Below are 20,395 nucleotides of genomic sequence, written 5' to 3' on the forward strand. Positions count from 1 at the left end.
GTAGGTATTTTTTGTCTCTTCCGTCCAGAACGCGAGGTGGATCGTGGATTTCTTGGCGTCCGGAGAAAAAAAAAAAAAAAAGTCAAGTTCGGATTTTCATCAATTCCCCGTCAACCTCAACCCAAATGAAAGGAACACAAATGGCTCCTGGACGAACAACCAAACGGAGACGGTTGAGTCCTCCAGATGACGAGCAAAATGACTCTTCTCGCTCCTCTCACACCAAGCTAGGTGACTTCTACTCGCCCGCCGCCGAATGGGATCTCGAGCAGGACTACGAACGCCGACCGCGCAAATTGAACGGAAAGGACAAGGAGAGGACCAGGCTACCTATTAAGACAGCAGAAGGTGTACAGAATGTGGAGGATGTCGAATCTGAAGCTGAGGATGCGGACAGTTTCCTTGGGACTGACGACGATGATGACGAGGACGGCGACGAGGAGGAAGACAGCGAGGGAGATGAAGACGACGACGACGACGACGAAGAAGAGACCCCTAAGATTCCGGTGAAATTGCAGATTCTTCAAGCGAAAGAGGACCTTGCGAAAGTGGCCACATTGATCAATGAAGATCCCGAAGAGCATATTTCGGCGTTCAAGACCATGGCGGAGATGGTGGAAAAGGGCTCACACGTTGCGGTGAGGAAATTGGCCCTGGCCGCCCAGGCTGCTGTCTACAAGGATATCATCCCGGGATATAGAATCCGTCCGCTTAGTGAAGAAGACATGTCCGCAAAGATCTCGAAAGACGTGCGCAAGCTCCGCAACTTCGAACAGTCGCTCCTCTCGGGCTACAAGCACTATATCCAGACTCTCCTGAGTTTGACGAAATCCTCGAAGAGCGATGCGGGCGACGCGGCTGCTGGATTGAAGAGCATTGCGATCAACTGTGCCTGCAGTCTTCTTCTGGCCGTGCCTCATTTCAACTTCCGCGCGGAATTGCTGCGAATCATCGTCAATCAACTGGCAAGGAAGCGGGTTGACGATGACTTTGCGAAGTGTCGGGATACCCTGCAGGAAGTCTTTTATCGAGACAATGATGGGATTGTCTCCCTCGAGGCTGTCCGTCTTCTGTCCAAGATGATGAAGGCAAGGGATTTCCGAGTGCACGGAAGTGTCCTGGACACCTTCCTGCGCCTACGACTACTCTCGGAATTCTCCTCCAAGGGCTCCAGAGACCGGGTGGACCGCCAAACCGAGGAAGAGCCCATAGGCGCCAAGAAGATGAAAAACAAGAAGGAATTCCGCACCAAGCGCAACCGGAAACTCGAGAAGGAGCGCAAGGCTGTGGAGAAGGACATGAAAGAAGCCGACGCCCTGGTCTCGCACGAAGAAAGAGACAAAAACCAAGCGGAGACACTGAAGCTTGTGTTCGGCACATACTTTCGCATTCTGAAACTCCGAGTCCCTCACCTCATGGGTCCCGTCCTCGAGGGTCTCGCCAAATACGCGCGCATGATTAACCAGGACTTCTTCGGAGACCTACTCGAAGCCCTCAAGGACCTGATTGGCCACGCCGAGCAAAACGAACAAGACGAAGCGAGCAATGAGACTGAGGACGCCGAAGCGGATGACAGCACACAATCCATGAACACTCTCGACGCCGCCGCCGCAGCGCGAGACTCGCTCCGCGAATCCCTGCTCTGCACCGTGACCGCGTTCGCCCTCCTGGACGGCCAAGATGCGAGCAAAGCCGCCACAACCCTACACCTAGACCTCAGCTTCTTCATCAAACACCTGTACCGCTCGCTGTACGCTCTCTCCACAAGCCCGGACGTCGAATACAATCCGGACAAAGCCTTGCGCCTCCCCGACCCCAACTCCGCCGCCGCCGCCGACGACGACGACAAGGCGGTCCAGCGCAGGCGCACCAAAGTCAACTTCCAAACTCCCATGGTCCTCCTCCTCCGCTGCTTGAACGCGTCTCTTATCTCCCGTGCCAACGGCATGCCCCCCCCCGTCCGCGTCGGTAGCTTCACCAAACGCCTGATGACGACTTCCCTCCAAGTCCCGGAGAAGTCCGCGCTCGCGACGCTTTCGCTCCTCAACCAGGTCACGAAGCACCACAGTCGTCGGATTTCGTCGCTGTGGCATAGCGAGGAGCGCAAGGGCGACGGCGTCTTTAATCCCTACGCGACCGACATTGACGCGACCAATGTCTTTGCCGGAACAGTCTGGGAGGGGGAGTTGTTACGGTTACATTATTGTCCGCAGGTGAGGAATGCGGCGATGGATATTGAGAAGATGGTTGCCAAGGCTTAGTATCTATCCATCCTATAACTATCTTATGAATCCATGTATAATCCAATCCTCTAGGATATCTAGGTAGGATTTAAATTTTCAATATATCTATCTGATTGATGTTTTCATTCTTGTTGCCCTTGGCGAAAGATATTGTAGTGCTTATTTTACTCTCACATAAGATATCTATCTTCGTTCCTTCTTCTGCCTTGGCTTTCTTTTCTTTTGGATATAGGGTAGAAAAGAAAAGAAGGTAGAAAGGAAAAAAAAAAAAAAAAAAAAAGGGAAATCCGCATAGATACCAACCACACAGACCACCAACAACATCCAGTCAAAGCAATCCCTTCACTTCCATCCTACCAAACCAAGCGTGCCAAACCCCACCTGCTGGGCACTGGGTGTATAGAATAAGGAAGGATAGCTAAATAAATGCAATGCAAATACCATCCACACAACACAACCAACACAACATAACTCGGTACCTACCACACAAGCAACCAAAAACAAACCCAAGGAGATCGATCCAACAGGGGGGGGGTCTTGGCTGCTTTTTCTTCGACAGCATGATTGGAACCGCGGTTCCACCAGTTAGTTGACAGCTTCCTGAGTGGCGTTAATGGAGTCAGTCGGGCGTCTCTGGATCTGCGGCTGTGTTTGCATTTCCATTCGCAGCTGGATGCGCATGTCTGCTCGCGACAATGGTGCCGTTTTCGTACACGTATGAGCCGTAATAACAGTCGCCTCTTGCGAATGGAGTGCATGCGGGTGGAGGTGGAGGCATATGCGTGTGTGAGGCGCCCGGTGGTGATCTGGTTGGGCCCGGGACGGGGACGGCAAATGGCACGGGTGCAGGGCCTTGACGTGGGAGTATGGGGAGGCCACTGCTTGGAGGAGGAAGAGGAAGAGGCAGGATCAGGTTTCCTTGGCTCTGGGCTGGGCCTGGACCTGGTATGGCTGGAGCTAGAGGTGGAGGAGGGTTTGCTTGCGAATGGGGAGTTGGATGCAAGTGGTGCGGGTAACCCATGGTCCCGGGCTGGTGGTGATGCATCGCGTTCCGATATGTCGACGAAGCTGGTGACCCAGACCGGTGACTTGGGTATCGGCATGCGTCGTAGGGCATGAACGGCGGAGGGGAAGAAGAAGAAGGGAGTTTCAAAGTTGGCCCAAAGGTTTGGAGGGACTGCGAGACGCGCAGGGTGTGTCCGGTTCCGTGGCGGGACTGGGGATACCGTCTTGCTTGCTCGCGGTCCAGCATGATCTGTTTCTGCTGCGTGTTTCGCAGCGCAGGATGGATCATGCTCGGGCTGTTGTTTTGTGGTTTGCTGAGCTGGGGATCTGCACCGGCTTGACTGGCCGTATCAGGAGCGGGGGCAGAGTCAGAGGTCGTAGCGAGCGCTTTCGAATAGACCGGTACTGCGAGACCAGGACTTTGGCCTTGTTCGCCGCCGGCCTTGCCGTCTTTATTGCGGCGCGGAGTGCGAAGAAATCTACTTCCCGAATGATTGTCACCATCACGTCGACGGCGGAAACTAAACATGCTGCCTTTCTTCTGGGGGGTTTTCAAATCTTCGCTAAACGCACTGCTGGGTTTGTTCTCAGACTCACGGTTTAGGGGCCATGTGTGCTCCAGGCTCTGTCTTTTCTTCTCCTTCTCCTGCGTAGCGATCTCCTGGGCCCGCAACTTAGCGGCTTTGGATTCGGGGCTTCCCAAGGACTCTTCGCCGGGGGGGTTGTGCATGGCTTGATGGGGGACGGGGGTAATGATGTCGTTTTGATTGTCTGTTGAAGGAGTGCGGTAGGCTGCAGTCGGTGTTGGGATATTCTCACTAGAACCTTGCTCCTCAATGACTTGGTTCCTGGTGGACAAAACATTTGATCTAGTAGAGCTTGGTTCTTGACTGGGGCCGCCCACCGCTGCTGCTTGTTGGTGGCTTTCTGTGCTTTTATTCACCACAAAGTCATCCCTTTTGATTTGGCGTGGCTGTCTCTTGTTTTGAATCTTTTTATTGCCTTCTCGGGCTGTCTTTGGGATCTCGTGGTATCCTTGGTTCTCTCTAGCCAAAGCCCTAGAAGAACCCCTAGAAGAACCCCCAGAAGAGGACTGCAGGAACTCCCCCAGCTCCCCTCTCAGCTTGGCCATCTCTTGCTGAACGAAGCCCTTCAGTCGATCTTCCGACTGGCGTGCTTCCTGCTGGAAGAGGTTGAGCTGCATGCGGACATCCATCATGAGCCGTTGCAGTCCCTTCACATGTTCTGCCTGCACAACGGTCCGAGAATTGATCAGTCGGGCGATATCAGACACGGCATCCACCTGCCTCAAGATTTGATCCATCGTCCAGTTATTGCTATCCTCAAACGTTCTCGAGAGCTTATTGACAACCGTGTCGACATGGTAATGAATCGAGTCCACATGAGTTGTGAGCTGCTGCTCCAACGTCACTGTGTTCTGATACCCGGGATGTGAAGGGGGAGGCGCATACCCTCCATAGCCGGTCACTCCAGCAAAGAAATTATTTTCGTTGAAGGGGTTGTGGTTTTGGCCATCATCCTGGATATGTTCCTGTCGAGCCCTCGATTTGGTGGGAACAGACGGAGCAATTCCATATTGCGGCGGGAAACGACTCTCTCCTGCCTTGTTCTCTTTCGATCCTCCCGTAGGATTAGTCGAAGACACGATGAGCGGCATCTGCCTCATCTGGTTCCCGTCATTTTTCCCCTGCGGCGAGGATTCCGATGTCTTCCCGCTCACCTTCTGTGGAGTATCGTAGATAGACGGCGAGTAGGCTGCTTGATCAATAGGCGGCAGAGGAAGGGGCGGTGGAGTCTTTGGTGTCTCGGGCACATCAGACTCATTTTGCGCTTCCAGGCTGCAGACTCTTGACTGAACCTGGATGACCTCGGGGATTCCGGCATTGCTGCACTCGCCTGCACGAGCGGGAGGAGACGAGCCATCCAGCAAAAGCGTCTCCAGATGCTGGTTGGTTGCACTGGGACCCAAGTCCGTATTATGAACAGATGCATGCTTGAACTTCCCCTCTGCGTTCCCATCACTGCTCAGCTTCGTCGGGGTATGCAAAGAGGAAGAAGACACGCCGCTAGTGCGAGACGCCTTGTCTAAGCCCACCGAGCGACAAAGAGTGGAAAAGGTCTGAAACAGCGGAGCAGAGTGCGGAGGGGCATCCCCTTCCTCTCTTGACTTCGGAATATACAGCCGCTCCTCATTAAAGTTATGAGGGTGCTGGGATTCAGATTGGTTGTCAAGATCAGAAGACCGCTTGCCTTTGTGACTCTGTCCCACACCACCCAGTTTAGGCATGCTGCTGAGAGGCGGAATGTCTCTCCGGAACTCCTTGCCAATGTCTTTGAGACTAAATTTCGATCTGAGGGCTGCAACCTTTGATTTCTTCTTCTGGGCGTTTGTAGACTCACTCGCAGCTGTGCTGCTTTCAGACGATCTCGTTGGTTCGGTGGTAGATCGCTTCTTCGTGACATTAGGCTTGGTTAAGACCTTTGGCTTTGATGCAGAAGGTGACCTCTCGTTTGATGGACGAACGTGACGCGGTTTAGGCATGGGGAGGGCTAGTTCAGCGTCGTAGTCTAGTCCTGAGAACTTGCGGGGGGTGGTCTGTTTAGAAGTATCTGCTTGAGATTAGTTCAAGTAATACCATACACCTCGAAACACTTGATGAGAGAGAGACTTGCCTTTTCCTGGATCAAGTTGTCGGTGTGCTTCTTTGGCCTTCATTTGAGCCCACGCGTTCCCCTCGACGTGGGACATGGCGAGGAGCAACTGATATCAAACCTGAGTGTGAGGATCAATCCAGAGAAGTGATAGGTTGAAGGGGAATGCCTTCGGAAATTTTCTATTCGAGCTTCTTTCACACTTAGCTTGTGTTTCTAGGGAAGAGTGAATGTTTTAGCGAAAAGGTCTATCTTATTCCTCTGTTTCTGGCCAATGCGCGCATTTTCTACAAAGGGAACAGCAAAAGTGAAGGAAGGCATAGAATAAAACCTCTGGATTTTACTTGGACTGTTCCCTCTTTACAGAGTCCTGCTTAATATTGACATCACTCTTTAGTATTGGTCTTAAGCTTTGAATAGAGTTGGGGAAACTTACATGGTGAGATACGAATTATCCTATGCTCAGATGCAGAAAGAATGGAAATAAATTGTCTTCATTATCATCAGCTATCATATCATCATTACAACTGGCGGACATATACAGATTGTAGCCTACAAGCCACAATTCAACGTACGCACTTGACAATTTGGAAGAGAGAGAGAGAGGAGAGAAAAAGTAATCAAGCAGGACCCGAATCGTCCATCCACAGATATCAAATACAGGGGAATCAGGTCGAATAAAACGAGCGGCACTGGATCAAACATGTCCTGGGGTATATACCTGCCAAAGAAAGGCTAGGAACGGGGCAGAAACAACGATCATCAAGAACAGGGTCCTGAATCACATTAGCCAAGGCAAAGCAAAAAAAAAAATGAAGAAAAGAAAGAAAAAGAACACGCATAACATAAACAGCAAGCAAATAATATTGATATTATGGGACCAAATCTTCCCCAGTCCTAGTCAAAAACATTTTCCTAGTTTGTCTTTCCACGGCGGAAAGGCGAGAAAAGAGAACCAATGAAAGTGACAAAGACGGCACGCAGAATATTCCTCAACCAGCTGTCGTTCTTGTGATTAAGAGAAACAGCAGTGACTGACCGGTTTTTACTGGGGGAGCGAGAGTCCTCGTCGCCTTTGTTCGTCGCTGCTGTGACGGAAGTGCCTTCGGTGGACGAAGCGGTCTCAGTTGAAGCAGCCGGCCCCTCGGTGTCTTGGCTCTTGGAGTTTTCAGAAGCATTGTCTGCGGAAGCAGACAGTTGCTCTGTCGATGGCAGTTCCAGCTTTCTGAGCAGAGCCTCGCGATCCCCAGCAAGCGCTGCGAGAGCAGGATCAGCCTCGGGCTCTGGGGTGGGCGGTTCCTTCAATGTAGCCGATGGCTCTTCGGTGACCGTAGGTTGATGTTCAGAGGGAACAGAGAGGGTGTTCTTGTCAGTTACAGGCTGGCTCTTGCCTTCCTTTGCTTCACACTCATGGGCAGCGATGGCGGCTCCAACGGCAACAGCGCCCGCAGCAATGGCAGCTCCTCCGGCGATGAGTCCAGACGTCAAGAGGCTGTTCTTAGCCTCTTCTTCCTCCGGTGCTAGGGTTTCTTCGACAGGGGTGGCTTCTTTGGGTGCTGGCAAAGCGGCGCTCTCCTGAGTGTCAGTAGGTTCTAGCTCACTGGCAGCTTCAACATTCTCAGGAGCATTTAGCTCAACTGCCTTCTCTACCTCAGCAGTCTCAGATGCCTGAGTCTCTGGCTCTTTCTCTTCTGCGCGAGTTTCTTCAACAACAGGCTCTGGGCCAGCAGCCTCCTGTGTAACTTCTTCCGCAGTGGCCTGCTCTGAGGTTTCGGGTTGAGCCTCGGCGGCCACAGATTCTTCCAGTGCTGGCTTCTCCTCGACTGCCTCCTTTGGCGTGGGAGTTTCCTCGAGAACGACTTCAGGAGTAGTTGCTGGTTCTTCGATCACTGATTCTCTGATCACTTCCTCAGTGATTTTGGTAGGCTCGTCTTTTGTAGAAGCTGGTTCTTCTTCCTTGGTAGCGGGCTTTTCACTTTCCACGGATTCCGGAACGGTTTCTTCCTTGACAGTCTCAGCCACAGGCTCGGCGACAGCAGCCTCTACTGGAGCGGGCTCCTGAGTAGTAGCAACTTCGGTGACAGGCTCAGCGACAATCTCAACATCAGGTTCAATGACAGACCGTGTGACAGGCTCGGTAATAGTCTGAGTAACAGGCTCCTCTACAGTAGACTCTACTGGGGCGGGCTCCTCGGTAGTGGTAACAACCTCAGCGACAGGCTCAACAACGGGTTCGGCGACAGGCTCAACGACGGGTTCCACAACAGGCTCCGCAACAGTCTCAATAACGGGTTCGGCGACAGGCTCAACAACGGGTTCGGCGACAGGCTCAGCAGCAACCTCAGCGACAGGCTCAGCAGCAGGTTCAGCGACAGGCTCAACGGCAGTCTCAGCAACGGGCTCAGCAGCAACCTCAGCGACAGGCTCAGCAGCAGGTTCAGCGACAGGCTCAACGGCAGTCTCAGCAACGGGCTCAGCAGCAACCTCAGCGACAGGCTCAGCAGCAGGTTCAACGGCAGTCTCGGCAGCAGGCTCAGCAATAGGCTCAGCAGCAGGCTCCTCTACAGCAGCCTCTACTGGGGCGAGTTCCTGAGTAGTAGCAACCTCGGTGACAGGCTCAGTGACAGGCTCAGCAATAGGCTCAGCAACAGTCTCAACAGCTGGTTCGACGACAGGCTCAACGACGGGTTCCGAAACAGGCTCCGCGACTGTCTCAGCAACAGTCTCAACAGCTGGCTCAGCAATAGGCCCAGCAATAGGTTCAACGGCAGGCTCGGCAGCAGGCTCGGCAATAGGCTCGGCAATAGGCTCAGCAATAGGCTCAGCAATAGGCTCGGCAATAGGCTCGGCAATAGGCTCAGCAATAGGCTCAGCAATAGGCTCAGCAATAGGCTCAGCAATAGGCTCAGCAATAGGCTCAGCAATAGGCTCAGCAGCAGGCTCAGCAGCAGGCTCAGCAGCAGGCTCGGCAACGGGTTCAGCAACAGCCTCAACGACGGGTTCGGCGACAGGCTCAGCGACAGGCTCAGCGACAGGCTCAGCGACAGGCTCAGCGACAGGCTCAGCGACAGGCTCAGCGACAGGCTCAGCGACAGGCTCAGCGACAGGCTCAGCGACAGGCTCAGCGACAGGCTCAGCGACAGGCTCAGCGACAGGCTCAGCGACAGGCTCAGCGACAGGCTCAGCAGCAGGCTCCTCTACAGCAGCCTCTACTGGGGCGAGTTCCTGAGTAGTAGCAACCTCGGTGACAGGCTCAGTGACAGGCTCAGCAATAGGCTCAGCAATAGGCTCAGCAATAGGCTCAGCAATAGGCTCAGCAATAGGCTCAGCAATAGGCTCAGCAATAGGCTCAGCAACAGTCTCAACAGCTGGTTCGACGACAGGCTCAACGACGGGTTCCGAAACAGGCTCCGCGACTGTCTCAGCAACAGTCTCAACAGCTGGCTCAGCAATAGGCCCAGCAATAGGTTCAACGGCAGGCTCAGCAATAGGCTCAGCAATAGGCTTCTCTACAATAGCCTCTACTGGGGCGGGTTCCTCAGTAGTGGTAGAAACCTCGGCGACTGTCTCAGCAGCAGGCTCGGCAACGGGTTCAGCAACAGCCTCAACGACGGGTTCGGCGACAGGCTCAGCGACAGGCTCGGTGGCAGCCTCAGCCACAGGTTCAGCAGCGGCTTCGACGACAGGCTCCTCGCCAGCTGGCTCCTCAACTACCTCTGGCCCCTCAGCTTTCTCAACAGCTGAAGCCGCGGCTTCCGGCTCTGCAGCGGCTGGTTCTTCAGCAATAGGCGCCGTTACAGCTGGTTCCTCAGCAGCCGCAATTTCTGGAACAGACTCTTCAGGAGCAGAGTCCTTGGCGTGTTCCTCCTCCTTCGCCGGTTCCTCAACAGCAGGTTCTTCAACAGGAGTCTCCTTGACCGCTGGCTCTTCGGGGGCATCAGTATTAGCAGAAGGTTCCTCGGCAACGGCCTGCTCTGGAACAGAATCCATCTGAGAAACTTCCTCGGCGGTCTCAGTAGCGAGGGGAGCCTCTTCTGCAACAACATCCGCAGCTGCAGGTTTCTGAACCGCTTCAGTAGTCTCTTCCTCAACCTTAGGTTGTTCAACCACTGGTTCCTTCTCTAGAGTGGCCTCCACAGGGGCCTCAACGGCAGTCTCCTTAGCGGGAGCTTTGGAAGCAGCTTCCTCCTCTTTTGCAGTCAGCTGGGCAGGTTCTTCTGCGTGGACTTCGGTCTTTTCGGGTTCAGCAGCTTCAACCTCAGTTGCCGGCTCATCTTGAGTCTTGACCTTAGCAGACTCTTCGGGGGTTGCAATCGCTGTCGTTTCCTCCACTGCGGGAGTTTCTGCGGCTAGAGCTTCGGGAGTAGTTTCCTGAACTGGGGCTTCGGCGGCAGCTTCAGCTACAGGCTCTGCAGGTTCTTCCGTAGCAACAGGCACCTCCTTAGTCGGCTCTTCCACAGATTCAACACTAACAGGCACTTCTTCAACTGTGGGTTCTTCAGCCGCAGCTTCCTCGTTGTGTTCTTCTTTAGATTCAACGGTTTCAGCGGCAGGGGTCTCTGCAATAGGTTTTTCAGTTGCAACTTCCTTGACCAGCTCCTCTACCACCGCCGGAGTCTCCTGAGGAGCAGCTTCCGAGGTGGTTTCCTTGGAAGGCTCTTCCGGCGCAACCTCAACTGCAGCTGACTCCTCGACCTTGGAGTCCTCGGTGGCCGGGACTTCCTTGACCGATTCTTCCGCAGCCGGAGTCTCCTCTGCCGTGGCAACTTCCGCGGCGACTGTTGCACTGTTAGTGGAAGGCTCCTCTGCGGGAATTTCCTTCTCCGGTTCAGTTGAAGCAATCTCGGAGGCAACGGTTTCCTTAACTTCCTCCTCCGGTGCAGCAGTCTGAGTTGCTGGCTCAGGCGCAGCCTCTGTTTCCGAAACCTCCTTAGGAGTCTCTTCCGTGGAAGGTTGTTCAATAGTCACTTCCTCGGTCGCAGTCTCTGCCACAGCTTCCTTTACTGGCTCTTCATTGGTTGGTTCTTCGGAAGCGGCAGATGTCTCAGTAGATGGCTTTTCTTCCACCACTTCTTCCACCAAGGCTTCCGGTTTGGTCACTGCCTCGGTTTCCTTTTCGGGCTCTTCAGTCGCGGGTTCAGGGACGGATTCATCAGCTTTTGTGGCCTCCTCCTTCACAGCCTCAGGAGCGGGCTCATCGACGGCAGCGGGAGTTACAGGGATTGGCTCTTCAGTCGCAGACTCCTTTGCCTGTTCTTCAACACCCTCTTCCTTTTGTTCTTCCGGTGTCTCCTTGGCGGGTTCTCCTACGGATGTCTCACCCGCAGCCGCTGCGGGCTTCGGCTCTTCAGCAGTCTCTTTGGCGGGTTCTTCTGGCAACTCCTCCTTTGTTTCAACTGCAGGTTCCGAGGCGGGCACCTCAACAGCGAGCTCTTTCGCAGCTTCTTCCACCACGGTCTCCTTGGTAGGTTCTTCGGCCACAGGTTCAACGGGTGGGGTGGCAGTCATTGATTCCTCCTTAGCAGGCTGTTCCACAGCATTCTCTGCAACTGTTTCAATAGACTCTTTCAATTCTTCGGCAACTTCGGGTGCGCTTTGCTCCTTCAAGCCCTCCTCAGCAGTCGAGGTCTCTGCAACTGGTGCTTCCGCGGGAGTTTCGGTTGAGGCTGGTTCCGTCGAGGATTCCCCAGTCGACTCCTGGGTAACGGGCTCATTAGAGGCGACAGCCGGTGCATCTGCAACCTTTTTAGCCTCCTCCTCAGTCACCTTTTCATCAACCTTGGCCGCGGAATCCGTGTTTAGAACGACCTCCGGCTCGGTTGTGGCTTCGGATTTTTCGTCACTCTTCTCGACCGCGGCAATGAGAGCGTCAGCGGAGGGGGCGATGGGCTTTTCAGGGTTCACGTCGGAGTCTGCGGGTTCCGTTACCGATTGCGAGGGAACCTGGGCTTCTTCCACGGAGGTCTGGGTCTCCTCCCCTGGGGAGCTCTGCTCAGCATGCTTGACACCATTCACTTGCTCGACGGGAGCCACAGGGGCAGGTTCCTCCACGAAATGTGTACCATTCTGCAATGGGGTAGACTCTTCATGCTTTTCCACGGTTTTTATCCCGTTTTCCTTTGCAAGCTCGGCCTTTTCGCTCACACCATTTTCGAGGGTGGACTCTGCTTCTTGAACCATCGGTTTCTCCGTAGAAGCAGTGGAGTCTTCAGAGGGTTGGACAGCAAGAACGCTACCTGTCACATCCAGTTCACTGGTGACTGTGGTTTCTTCTGTGAGCAATCGACTTTCAAAAGAATGTTTTTTTTTTTTTTGGACGGCATACCAGTCTTAAGCTGCTCGGTTTGGATGGGAATGGCCACCGTCTCGGCCATTATGATCGTAATAGTTCGTAACAGTCGTCAAGTATAGGTAAACAGGATATCAGAGGAATTGAGGGAGCAGTACAGAAATAGCAAGATCAAAACAAGAAACAACCGCAGCAATCTAAGCAATAATTCAAAGCCGCACAGGGGTATTTATCGATGAGATTGAGGGGGAAGGAGGGGAACGAGGGAGGGAGAGGGCGAGGAGTAATGTACAAGAGATGAAGGGGATTGGAGGAGGGGGAAGCTCTCAAGCTCAACTTGGAGCGAGGAACCGGGATTTATTAAGAGAGGTGTAGAGATGAAGGATAGCGGGATGGAGGGGTAATTGACAGGTGAAAGATGAGCTAGAGGGAAAAATCCAAGCAAGAACGTTGTGAGAGGAGGGATCGTAGTGAGGCGAGGGGGAAGAGAAGAAGAAGAAGGAGAAGGAGGAGAAAACAAAAAAAAAAGAAAAAAGAAAAAAGAGACTCCACTTCGTCGTATAGGCTGATCATTATTAGTTACTGACTCCTTTTAGTATAACGAACTAGCTCCCTAGTAACTATTCCGGACTACTAGTAAGAGAGCCATCACCACAGGGATATTGATTAATTGCCTCTTTAACATAAGGGAAATCATGATCAATTCCGTCCCAACAGGAGAGCACTCATCGCTATCGCTATCTCTATCTCTATCTCTATCTCTATCTCTATCCCAGTCTATCAAACCTGCCGATGAAAATGCGGTGAGTTGGCGTTGTGGAGGGCACCAATCATGCGATGTTTTAGTGCTGTTTAGCTTCATTTCCGAGCCCTCGGAAGTCTGAGAAAACTTTCCCTGTAACCTTGGTAGAAGTGATTGTCTAGGTAGGACTCTGTAGATATATGCACTCCGTAGAAGCAGCTCGATCTGTATCTATCGGTACGCTGTAGGTAAGGAAGCAGGAGTACATACACAGAGTACTAGACCCACTAATCAAATCAATGGTCTGTCCATTAGGAGGTTGTCACCTAGGTATTATTATATCATATCATATCCTATATTCTATGTATACCTAAAGGCCAAGGGTGTTTTGCAGCTGCACAATCTAGACATACATACGGAGTACTTCAGAACGGACTACGGAGTACGGACTACGGAGTACTAACTATATTTAATATCCTCGTTATTAATATTGCTTGCCGTGTTATCCATTCTGTTTATTTTTTTGGTGGAGCCATGGAAACTACCCTAAAGTACCAACACTCCATACGGAGTACTCACTGGATATTCTCGGGAATAATAAAATCCTCAGAAGAAGAGTATCGACGATACTGTAATAAAGTTGGGCAATAAGATCAATAATCACGTCATGATTGCTCGGATCTTGTCCGGGTTTACTAGTACTGAGATCATGAGGCCATCCATGACTATCCAACTATCCATGCATAACTAACCACCTCCGGCGTAGGGACGGAGTCCTGTGTACTCTTTTCGGGCAGAAACTGCCCAGATTCAGTTAGTATGGTTGATCCCCGACGCACAGGAGGATAACCTTGCAAGCCTGCTGGGTGATAACACATCCATGAACACCTGGAGACACAGCCGCAGCGGTTTGGGAGGGAGGGATGTAATGCAGCTAGCTAGCTTACGCCTTACGGAGTATGGTACACAGTAGTTATCCGAGTGTTTCTTAGAAATCTCGTTAAGTGTAGACCACGCCGAGAATTATTCCATTCCGGGTTCTAAACCCTCCATCCCCAAGGACGCTCATAGTGAAATCATTAGATGGAGGGAGAAAAAAAAAAAAAAAAAAAAAAAAAGGCAGCAGCTCATTAAGCATTTCAATCATAACCAAGCCCATCCCGGGATTCCAGACCCATCAGAGGATTTCCAGATCCTCAAATTCCACCACCAAACTATCCCCGGAACCGCCGGGGCCCGACCCGCTCAGCGTCGTCCGATGCATCATATCCCAGACCGTGTCGCTGCGGGATATACTCGTCGGCCGACTCGCATACACACCCACATGGATGAATTTGTCTTCCACCCCGTAAAAGAACCAGGTCACCTCGCGCATCTTCTTCCAGGTGCTGCCCACCGCCCCCGGTTCCATCGCGTAAGGAGACCCCGTGGGGATCTGATACCAAACCCACAGCGAATGGCCCACGCGCTCGAGTTTGAGGCGGAGCGAATGGATCGCCGATGGTCCTCGATCCGGGACATTCAGCGGCGAAAGGCACCAGTCCGCTCCGTCGGCGGTGGCGCTCACGGACGAGACGTTGACTGCCCCCGAGCAAAACTCCATGCCGGCCTTGACCCATTTACAGGGCTGCGTGTCTTGCGGGCGTCCAAACCGCGTCGTCGTCGTCGTCGTCGTCGTCGTTACCAACGGCACGTTATTCGAAGAGATCGACTGCGGAGCGGCCCCGGCAAAAATGACCAGCCCGCCTTGATCCCATTCCATCTCCAGGTCCGCCGTCACGGTCACTTCCGCCACGACAAACGGACTCCGCAACGAAGTAAACACAATTGGGGCCGTCGAGGTGTCTCCGTTTGGGGGCTTCCGCCAGAGATCCGTGTTCGGACCAGCGGTCAGGGTAAAGTACTCCATGCATTGCGGAAGCATGAAATTTGCAGGCAGATTCAATGCCGTAAACGACGAGCCATTGGGAGGCATCTTGATGATTTTTGTTTGAAGCTAACCGCGCAGGAGCAGTAGTCATTCACCGGGCCTTGTTTTTTTAAGGTTCGTGATGTGTAGCCCCAGAAAATGCCGCGAGCCAATGCCAAAGCCAAATTTATCCTCCAGTCGTGGGGGATGGATCACCGGTGCGGAGGAAGTGAAAGAGGAGAGAAGAGAATCAAGGGCAGCTAGCTGGGGAAGCTGGTTGTGAACGAGGGTGGTCTATCGCGTGCAGCCAACAGAAGTAAGGGAGCCCTTACACCGGCCACTCTGTCCAGCAAGTGGGTGCCGTTTCTACCAAGGCACGATGCGAAATTAGTAAGTTATGAAATCGACCTCAAGTTAGGGGGGGGGGGGGGGGGGGGATAAAAATAAATTGTAAGCTTCCTTTGCAAAACGACTGCAAAGAACGGGTTGGGAAACAGAGCTGTCTACCTAGGTAGTATAGGTAACGAGTAGGAGGATGGAGAGCCAGGCCAACGGAGAGGACCAAAACAAAAGAAAGTCCAGGAATGAAGCTCGAGCTCACGACGATCTGAGCAAAATCTCAAAAGGGAAGAGGAGAAGTACCTGGACTATCTCCGACATGGCTGGATTTATTTATATCATTCAGGGGGGGAGGGAAGGAGAAGTGAAAGGAGGCAGAAGCAGAAAAGAAGAAGAAGAAGAAGAAGAAGAAGAAGAAGAAGAAGAGGTTGCCCCCTAAACCTGGGCAAGGAGAGAACCACACTGCTGGGACAGGAGGTCCTAACTATGGGTTCTTTGATTGTCTCACTGCTTCTCTTTCCCCTTTCCATTCTATGATATTCTTCTTCTTCTTTTCCTTTTGTTAGTGTTGTGGTGGCTCAGAAGTGGCGGCGGGTCGGGTTCATTCGGCTTGCATTATTGAACCTGCAAGATGTGGCGATTTGTGAGGCTAGGACAGCTGAAAAGGCATCAAGGATATCTCAGCTGAGAACTGATTAGTATTTCTTCAGAGTACGCTGTGCCAGCTGCGCCATCATCCACCGAGGCAAACTCTTATAAAGGAGATACCTAGATGTTCAGGACATGTCTTCTCTTCTTACTGGCCCCCAAAGCAACATATGCTATTCTTACCACCACACAACTGAAACATATGTGATGCTGTCCATTGTATGGGGAATCGATCTTCACATTCACCCTACACTATAGTACTGTCGATGTACTCGGTTGAGACATTGCCTGAACCGTACCTAGGTAGTAATCCGAAATCCGAATTATTTAGACAACATGACATGACAGATCTCACATGTGATAAGTTACTAGTATACAGTATAGGATCCATACCTGCTGCAACTTCCATCCTGGTACACCCGATAGAACAACCTCGTGGGAGCACACTTTATACCTTCTATATTCTACCTACTTCTTTTCAGGCCTCAAAAAAGGGGTGAGGTGACCGGTTAGAACTGTGAGCCGTAAGATAGACATATAAGGCGGAATATGAGGGTCAGATTATATGTAGGGTGCTATCATAACTACTCTAATCAGTCCTGCGCCTCAGCGCTGTACACGCGGCGTCGAATAGAAAGTTTTCAGGAGCCACCCGTTACGAGAGCTTTATTCGGTACTTCGCCTATAATGTTCTTTTCTGCGCAGACCATCCCGCTCCTCGAACATCCGGAAGAAACTAATATCGGTTGGAAGGAAAACGAATCCCGGGTTATTATGGTCGTCGAAATTTTCGATGGCAGAGAGCGCACAGGGGTACGCCATTGTCAACATAAGATGGGGTATTAATATTAATTAAGCCGTGTTCTCTGTAGGCCGTAAACTGCCGTGCGTGAACTCCTGATACAATACTCAAAATGCGAGGCCCTAGAACCTTATGTACCTCACTCATGGTCAACTTTAGTAATGACATGACATGCCTAACTAAATAATACCCTAGCCATATAAAATTCTTCAGCTTTGGCTTGGTCTCTAAGAATGGATATGCGGTTTCTTTTTGAATGGACGGAACGTGTTGTCACGGTCACTGATACCAGTGGCCAAGCATGAACCAAGGCATAAACCTAGGGTACGGAGTAGCACTAGGGTTTTGGGCCTCATTCCCTGGATCAGAGTAAAACATGCTGAAAGACAATATTCCGTCTTCGAATGCAATGGTGGGTGTGACAACCAAAGTCGAGGTGATACAAGGAATGGCGTCCGCTTCTTCATGAGAGCATCGACATTCCGGATCGAGACTTATTCTTCTTTGCCGGCGTTTAGCAAGCCACAGATCGGGATAGGTGTCTCAGATTGAAATTCCACAATTTTCTCAGATCCATTCTTTGCTGCCCCCAGTGGGTGCAAGCCATCCCCCGGCTTTTGTCTGTACAAAAAAAAAAAATGTATGAGACAAGTCGACCATTAGGAGAGCTGGAACGCAGAGGACCGAATTCTCAATTATTCACAGAGTATATGAATCCATACAAAAAGTCAAATACTAAGAAAGAGGTCCCCGATTAGTACTAAACCCTGAGGTCCTCTTGGGAGATCATGTAACGTAGACAGTAGACCCGCCGTGCCCCCTGGATACAGGGGAGTTCCTGCGGCTCAAGCTCCAATCGTAATCCTGCAGAGATCAAGCTTCAGGGTCCAAACCTTAGATCTGGACCTGATCAAATAACCGATTAGCTTCTTTGGGTCCCGCTTGCTAAATAAATTCTGCCGGGTGATGATACCGATACTCTGGATGTCGGTACTCCACGGTATATGGGTGGGCGAAACAGATGTAACCAAATCCCCAGTATTGTTGTTTTCGTCTTAAGATATTCACTGCAATGTATGATGCCTGCTCATTCCGGAGCCTCCTAGAGATAGGGTCCACTCCTTACTCAAGGGATATAAAATATTTGCGTTGATAGTCCTAAGCTATGTGAATGCATAAGTGTTCTTGTCAAAGGTCGGATAGTATATCCGAATACTCAAGCATCAGGCATACCTTGAACATAAAGCTGTAAATAGACGGTATATGATGGTCCGTTCCAATTCTCGAGCCGTCTTGCTGGCTCTCGTTTTCCTCGTCGATGTCCTCTCTCTATCTAATATTGTGGGAGCTAGACCGCTCCAAACGGTAAGAGCCCTATTCTAGCATGGATTATGGTGCTGTGTTGACCTAAACCTGACGCAGAGAAATGATTTAATCGAGTATGAAACGGGCTCCTTGAGCAGCATCAGTCACGGACTAGATGGGCGCGATACCTCCAAGACTTGGACTGAGGACTGCGAAAGTTGCGCGGACGAGCAAGCTACAACCGGACATGGTTTCACTGGGCAGGGTGCTGAGAATAATAACGTTAAGAGCACAGTCTCTGTGGCCATTGGCACGGCTACCAGTTCAGGGACGACCCCGATCGTTGCAAGCTCTAATCCTACCAGTAGTGGACTTGGAACTGCTACCTCAGCGGTGAGTCCTGGAGGCAATGGAGGAAAAGGCTCAGGGAGTACCGACTCTGCAGGTGGAAAGTCTGGAGCCAGTAACTCTGGCAGCAATGGTTCTGGAAGCGGCGGGTCTGGAAATAATTGGAGCGGCGGAGACATCGCAAACACTGGTTCCGACAGTAACGACTCTAAAGGCAATGACTCGGGCAGTCACAGCTCTGGCAGCGGCAATTTGGGAAGCAGTGGTTCAGGAAATAATAACAGCAGCAATGGACCCGGCACTAAGGGGTCTGGCAGCGGGAGCTCTGGAAGCAACGATCCTGGAAAAAAGGACGCTGACAGCAATTCTGGAAGCAGTGGCTCCGGAGTTAAAGGGTCTGGCAGTGACAACTCCAGCAAAGGTGGCTCTGGTACTAAGGGGTCTGGAAGCAACGATTCTGGAAAAAACAACTCTGGTGACAGCAATTCTGGAAGCAGTGGCTCAGATACTAAGGGGTCCGGCAGCGGGAGCTCTGGAAGCAATGATCCTGGAAAAAACAACTCCGATGACAGCAATTCTGGAAGCAGTGGCTCTGGAGGTAAAGGGTCTAACAGTGACAACTCCAGCAAAGGTGGCTCTGGAAATAAAGGGTCTGGCAGTGACAAGTCCCAGTCTAGCAGCTCTGCCTCCGGAGGCTCCTCAAGTGCTTCAGCTTTTAGTTCAAGCACTGCGAGCTCAATGGCCCTCGGCAGAGACAGTTCAGATGATCCTGCACAAGTCAGCAGCACTAGCAACAGTGCCACGGCCCCCGACGGAGGGAGTGCCAGTAACAATAGCGGCGTGAATAGTGGAAGCACCAATACAGGAAGTGGCAGCAGCGTCAATGTGAATACGACCGGCAAGGAGTCATCTTCTGATTCAAGCAAGTCAGGAATTGTGGACCCTTTAATCAATAAGTTATCCTCGTTGATAAGCGGTCTTCGGGAGACTGACTGAATAATCGAGACGGGGCCTTGTTTATGGAGTGGAAGTGCGCTGAACACCCAATTGTTAACTTCACGTTTTCGATTTCTTGCTTTTTATCTTCGGGTAGTATTGATACTCATCTTAGTGCTAATACTACTGGTTCATTTTCGTGGTGCCTGTCATTACCCACCGATGGCTTCCTGTTGTATGGGATCTTCATCGAAGCTCAGGTGCCTTTCGCCAATAAAGAGACGAGAAATTGAGCTCCGAGAAACAATGAAGACCAACTCTTCCGATCCAGGTAGCAATCTACCATCTTCCTAAGAAACTGGAGAAGGATGAGAGGATGAAAGGGGGAGCACCGAACCAACTCGAGAGTTGCGCTTGGAAAAGAGTTAAGGCCACCAGGCCAGAACTCAGCCCCGTCAGCCTCGCATTCCAGATTCTTTTCTCCCTGGAAGTCTGCCATTGAGGGCCATCATATCATATCCTAGGTACTCTGTCATTATTTACTTAATGTGAGTGAGGCTATCTAGCATAATCCGGATCTTAAAAAGATCCGTTGTGTTATTTCTGTGCTCCATTGGATCACCCTGGCTGTTCTAGTCATCTCGATATCGCTTGTACTCTTTTCATCGTCATACTTGATAGGACCATCAAGAGAGACACGGCTCTTCGAAATATTATGCCTCATTATGCCAGGATGACATCGGATCGGGAAATGCTATTTTGCTTGCATGTCTTGAGACCTTTGGGTGGTGGGCAATATCATTCAGTGTCCAATCGGGTACCAACCAATTTAGTGACAAGGTAAACCCAGTATTCCAGCCATCACTTCATTAAAGATCGTATCCTATGTCTAACAGAAACAGCCGTAAATTCTGAATCCCTAGATGCCACGCTAAACGTTATCGAAAAATATGCATAGTCAGGGGTACACTGGGATCGTTTTGTGCTGCTTCAAGTAGAAGAATGAGAACCGGTTCTCACAAAGGCTCAATCGATTTCAAATGAGTTGCAAGTCTCTTAAAACCAACCAACTAACTAACTAACTGCTCTAACAGCAGTTAGTTAGTTAGTTGGTTGATTCTTTAGTAACTACTCCGTAAAGAAGTTTTAAAGTCGC

General features: G+C 51.4%; 5 protein-coding genes across 5 annotated transcripts; 2 read left to right on the forward strand and 3 right to left on the reverse strand.

The window, feature by feature from the left end:
• Window positions 1-114: 114 nt before the first annotated feature.
• On the forward strand, window positions 115-2,368 carry P175DRAFT_0504983 (nuclear export protein Noc3). Its single transcript, XM_040897996.1, has one exon. It carries the CDS (start codon window positions 141-143, stop codon window positions 2,259-2,261), a length of 2,121 nt encoding a protein of 706 aa, XP_040748616.1. The 5' UTR covers window positions 115-140; the 3' UTR covers window positions 2,262-2,368.
• A 134-nt stretch (window positions 2,369-2,502) lies between these two features.
• Window positions 2,503-6,018, reverse strand: P175DRAFT_0526694 (uncharacterized protein; the record flags this gene model as incomplete). Its single annotated transcript, XM_040899482.1, has 2 exons — window positions 2,503-5,879; window positions 5,913-6,018. The coding sequence occupies 2 exons, from the start codon at window positions 6,016-6,018 to the stop codon at window positions 2,863-2,865; spliced, it is 3,123 nt and encodes a 1,040-aa protein (XP_040748617.1). The 3' UTR covers window positions 2,503-2,862.
• Window positions 6,019-6,613: 595 nt separating this feature from the next.
• On the reverse strand, window positions 6,614-12,686 carry P175DRAFT_0504985 (PT repeat family protein). The gene is made up of 3 exons (XM_040897997.1): window positions 12,247-12,686; window positions 8,250-12,181; window positions 6,614-8,201 (listed from the first exon to the last, which is right to left on the reverse strand). Exons 1-3 carry the CDS (start codon window positions 12,293-12,295, stop codon window positions 6,837-6,839), a joined length of 5,346 nt encoding a protein of 1,781 aa, XP_040748618.1. The 5' UTR covers window positions 12,296-12,686; the 3' UTR covers window positions 6,614-6,836.
• A 1,423-nt stretch (window positions 12,687-14,109) lies between these two features.
• P175DRAFT_0504986 (uncharacterized protein) lies at window positions 14,110-14,729 on the reverse strand. Its single transcript, XM_040897998.1, has one exon. It carries the CDS (start codon window positions 14,712-14,714, stop codon window positions 14,130-14,132), a length of 585 nt encoding a protein of 194 aa, XP_040748619.1. The 5' UTR covers window positions 14,715-14,729; the 3' UTR covers window positions 14,110-14,129.
• Window positions 14,730-16,535: 1,806 nt separating this feature from the next.
• On the forward strand, window positions 16,536-19,299 carry P175DRAFT_0536039 (uncharacterized protein; the record flags this gene model as incomplete). Its single annotated transcript, XM_040900286.1, has 3 exons — window positions 16,536-16,661; window positions 17,878-18,015; window positions 18,073-19,299. The coding sequence occupies 3 exons, from the start codon at window positions 16,536-16,538 to the stop codon at window positions 19,297-19,299; spliced, it is 1,491 nt and encodes a 496-aa protein (XP_040748620.1).
• Between the last annotated feature and the right edge of the window lie 1,096 nt (window positions 19,300-20,395).

Source organism: Aspergillus ochraceoroseus (genome assembly GCF_002846915.1).
Source record: "Aspergillus ochraceoroseus IBT 24754 chromosome Unknown P175scaffold_11, whole genome shotgun sequence".
Taxonomy (NCBI): domain Eukaryota; kingdom Fungi; phylum Ascomycota; class Eurotiomycetes; order Eurotiales; family Aspergillaceae; genus Aspergillus; species Aspergillus ochraceoroseus.